Below are 4,014 nucleotides of genomic sequence, written 5' to 3'. Positions count from 1 at the left end.
TTTGTGAACAAGGGCCAGGTTGAGCTCTACCACGTCTTCATCTGCTAGCTTGTTTTTATTTTTATTTGACAAAAATAGGTCACAGATTCATACTATTTACAACCCTCTGGTACAGTAAGTTAGGTCAGCATTTAAACTAAAGTGCGTCCCAAATCGTACCCTATTCCCTATATGGTGGACTACTTTTGTACTAGCTCCCTCTCGAACGTAGTGCACTGTATAGGGAGTAGGGTGCCATTTTGGGATTCAACCTACGACTGTGTAAATCCTGTAGGTTTCTGTGGGGCTGCTGCTAGGAGGTCTCTCCCTTCGGCTGGATTCCATTCTGAAAACATCCCCCCCTTTTCCTCTCCCTCGCTGTTCTGAAAGAGTGTCCATAAGAGCCGTATTGAAACCCAAAATTTTAAAGGGCAATCTGCAATTCAAAGAACTACCAAAAACAGTCACCCTGACCCCGCCACTGCATTGGTAAACAGCTGAGGGATGGGGCTGGATAAATATAACCACTCTCAAATTCCTACACCGAGCTGTGGGTGCATGAGGGAAAGGGAGCATGTTTTCTGTGAGAAAGGTATTTCACTGTACTGGTGCTCTTCTAATGGAATCCAGACCGAGAGAGTGGCCAGTGGTCAGACTGAGAGCAGAGCCACAGCTCCCCTGCTGGTCGTAAAGCATATTGTCCACAGCACCAGCTCCACCTAGTGGTGGGCGATGGTATGGCAGTCAGCAACAGCTCCCCTAGTGGTGGGTGGTGGTATGGCAGTCAGCAACATCTCTCCTAGTGGTGGGTGGTGGTATGGCAGTCAGCACCTGCTCCCCCTAGTGGTGGCTGGTGGTATGGCAGTCAGCAGCAGCTCCCCTAGTGGTGGGTGGGGTTAGGGCGGTCAGCAGCAGCTCCCCTAGTGGTGGGTGGGGTTAGGGCGATCAGCAGCAGCTCCCCTAGTGGTGGGTGGTGGTAGGGCAGTCAGCAGCAGCTCTCCTAGTGGTGGGTGGTGGTATGGCGGTCAGCAACAGCTCTCCTAGTGGTGGGTGGTGGTATGGCGGTCAGCAGCAGCTCCCCTAGTGGTGGGTGGGGTTAGGGCGGTCAGCAGCAGCTCCCCTAGTGGTGGGTGGGGTTAGGGCGGTCAGCAGCAGCTCCCCTAGTGGTGGGTGGTGGTAGGGCAGTCAGCAGCAGCTCTCCTAGTGGTGGGTGGTGGTATGGCGGTCAGCAACAGCTCTCCTAGTGGTGGGTGGTGGTATGGCGGTCAGCAACAGCTCTCCTAGTGGTGGGTGGTGGTATGGCGGTCAGTAGCAGCTCCCCTAGTGGTGGGTGGTGGTATGGCAGTCAGCAACAGCTCCCCTAGTGGTGGGTGGTGGTAGGGCGGTGGGTGGTGGTATGGCGGTCAGCAACAGCTCCCTAGTGGTGGGTGGTGGTAGGGTGGTCAGCAGCAGCTCCCTAGTGGTGGGTGGTGGTAGGGCGGTGGGTGGTGGTACGGCGGTCAGCAACAGCTCCCTAGTGGTGGGTGGTGGTAGGGTGGTCAGCAGCAGCTCCCCTAGTGGTGGGTGGTGGTAGGGTGGTGGGTGGTGGTAGGGCGGTCAGCAGCAGCGTGGCTTGTCCACGTGGATAATGCGGTTGCAACGAGGACAGGAGTGGTACGCATCCTTAAAGTGTTTCATGAAGAACGGGATCAGACAGCAGCCCACTACCAACCTGGGAGAGAGAGGGGGGATAGGAGGAGATGGGGAGAGTGGAAGGGGTGGGGGAGAGAGGGGATAGGAGGAGATGGGGAGAGTGGAAGGGGTGGGGAGAGAGGGGGATAGGAGGAGATGGGGAGAGTGGAAGGGGTGGGGGGAGAGAGGGGGATAGGAGGAGATGGGGAGAGTGGAAGGGGTGGGGGAGAGAGGGGGATAGGAGGAGATGGGGAGAGGGAAGGGGTGGGGGGGAGAGGGGGGGGGGATAGGATGGGGAGGAAAGGGTGGGGAGAGAAGGGTGGGGAGAGGGGGGATAGGAGGAGATGGGGGAGGAGGGGTGGGGGAGAGGGGGATAGGAGGAGATGGGGAGAGTGGAAGGGGGAGAGTGGGGGAGAGAGGGGGATAGGAGGAGATGGGGAGAGTGGAAGGGGGTGGGGGAGAGGGGGATAGGAGGAGATGGGGAGAGTGGAAGGGGTGGGGGAGAGAGGGGGATAGGAGGAGATGGGGAGAGTGGAAGGGGTGGGGGAGAGGGGGGATAGGAGGAGATGGGGAGAGGGAAGGGGGTGGGAGAGAGAGGGGGTTAGGAGGAGATGGGGAGACAAGGGGTGGGGGAGAGAGGGGGATAGGGAGGAGATGGGGAGAGTGGAAGGGGTGGGGGAGAGAGGGGGATAGGAGGAGATGGGGAGAGTGGAAGGGGTGGGGGAGAGAGGGGGATAGGAGGAGATGGGGAGAGTGGAAGGGGTGGGGGAGAGAGGGGGATAGGAGGAGATGGGGAGAGGGAAGTGGTGGGGAGAGGGGTGGGAGATGGATGGGGAGAAGGGTGGGAGAGAGACATGGTGTTCCATTTTAGACAATTCTCTCAAAAGTATCAAGACATTCTATAACTCCTCCCCTTCTTTACTCCCCTTCAGAGGATGAAGACCACTGGGTCCCTCTGTTCCCCTATCCCCCACCCTGAGGATGAAGACCACTCCCTCTGTTCCCCTCTATCCCCCACCCTCCTCTTCTTCACTCCCCTCAGAGGATGAAGACCACTTTATGGGTCCCTCTGTTCCCCTCTATCCCCCCACCCTCCTCTTCTTCACTCACCCTCAGAGGATGAAGACCACTATGGGTCCCTCTGTTCCCCTCTATCCTCCCACCCTCCTCTTCTTCACTCACCCTCAGAGGATGAAGACCACTATGGGTCCCTCTGTTCCCCTCTATCCCCCCACCCTCCTCTTCTTCACTCACCCACAGAGGATGAAGATCACTGGGTCCCTCTGTTCCCCTCTATCCCTCCCACCCTCCCCCATCCCCTTCTTTACTCACCCACAGAGGATGAAGAGGATGCACATGAGCCAGGCGTAGGCTCCGACTTTATAGGTCACGTTCGTCATCACCTGTTGTTGACAGGAAGTACAGGTGGTCATGCCCTCTGAACGGCCCAGTTCTGTGTCATAACTCACAAACTTCTGAGTGGGAGTTTCCCCACCTCCTCCAATACCACCTCCTCCACTGGTGTACACTAGGGGAAGAGAGAGAAGAGGACAAGTTATATTTTGTCTGGTTCCAACACTGCTGATATAGAGGGGAACAAGGGAGACAAAGATGGTATAATGGGTAGAGACGAGAGAGAGATACTTCTGCTGCCTTCAAAATAATCTCCCTTGGAACCTGGGAATTTACCAGTTATAAATACGCCATGATTGCGAAGTTTCTTTTGAAGTCAAAACAATTCTTTGACCAAATGAGATTTCATTTTAGCTAGCTAGACGAGCTAGCTGGTGTTGCTGCAGTTCTGGTGTTGTGTGCTTGCGGACTGTATACATGAGGCTTAGGACAGGAAGTGCTTACCTGGCTTTCCCTGAGACTGAGACTGAAACACAGAGTAGTTACTGGAGGGGATGGTGGAGGAAGGAGGGTTGAAGGGGGTATGGACATGATATACCTTCACCCCACTATCACCTTGTCCTTCAACTGGAAGAGAGAGGGAGGGAGGGAGGGAGGGGGAGAAGGAGAGAGCGAGGGAGGGAGGGGTGAGATGAGGGAGAGAATTGCGGGGGAGGGTTTGATGGAGAGATAGAGAAAGAGAGAGGTTGATAGCTAGAAATATGTACAATCTATAGCAAGTAACACCTGGCACTTATGATACACAGCAACAGTATGTTATAACCTGGGACTATATATGATACACAGGTAACACCTGGGACACTTATGATACACAGGTACAACAGTATAGATTATAACCTGGGACGTAACCTATATGATACACAGGTACAGTAACAACCTGGGACGTAACCTATATGATACACAGGTACAGTAACAACCTGGGACATAACCTATATGATACACAGGTACAGT

The 4,014-nt window shown here is 55.0% G+C and overlaps 1 protein-coding gene across 1 annotated transcript; it reads right to left on the bottom strand.

Annotated features, from left to right (window-relative positions):
• Positions 1 to 3,630, bottom strand: si:ch211-157c3.4 (Lipopolysaccharide-induced tumor necrosis factor-alpha factor homolog-like; the record flags this gene model as incomplete). The annotated part of the gene is made up of 3 exons (XM_052509319.1): positions 1 to 1,690; positions 2,983 to 3,178; positions 3,508 to 3,630. Coding segments are annotated over 3 exons (434 nt in total), but the record flags the coding sequence as incomplete, so codon positions are not given.
• Between the last annotated feature and the right edge of the window lie 384 nt (positions 3,631 to 4,014).

Source organism: Oncorhynchus keta, unplaced genomic scaffold (assembly GCF_023373465.1).
Source record: "Oncorhynchus keta strain PuntledgeMale-10-30-2019 unplaced genomic scaffold, Oket_V2 Un_contig_4357_pilon_pilon, whole genome shotgun sequence".
Taxonomy (NCBI): domain Eukaryota; kingdom Metazoa; phylum Chordata; class Actinopteri; order Salmoniformes; family Salmonidae; genus Oncorhynchus; species Oncorhynchus keta.
Note: the sequence above shows the minus strand (reverse complement) of the source record. Positions and strands in the feature narration are given on the sequence as shown.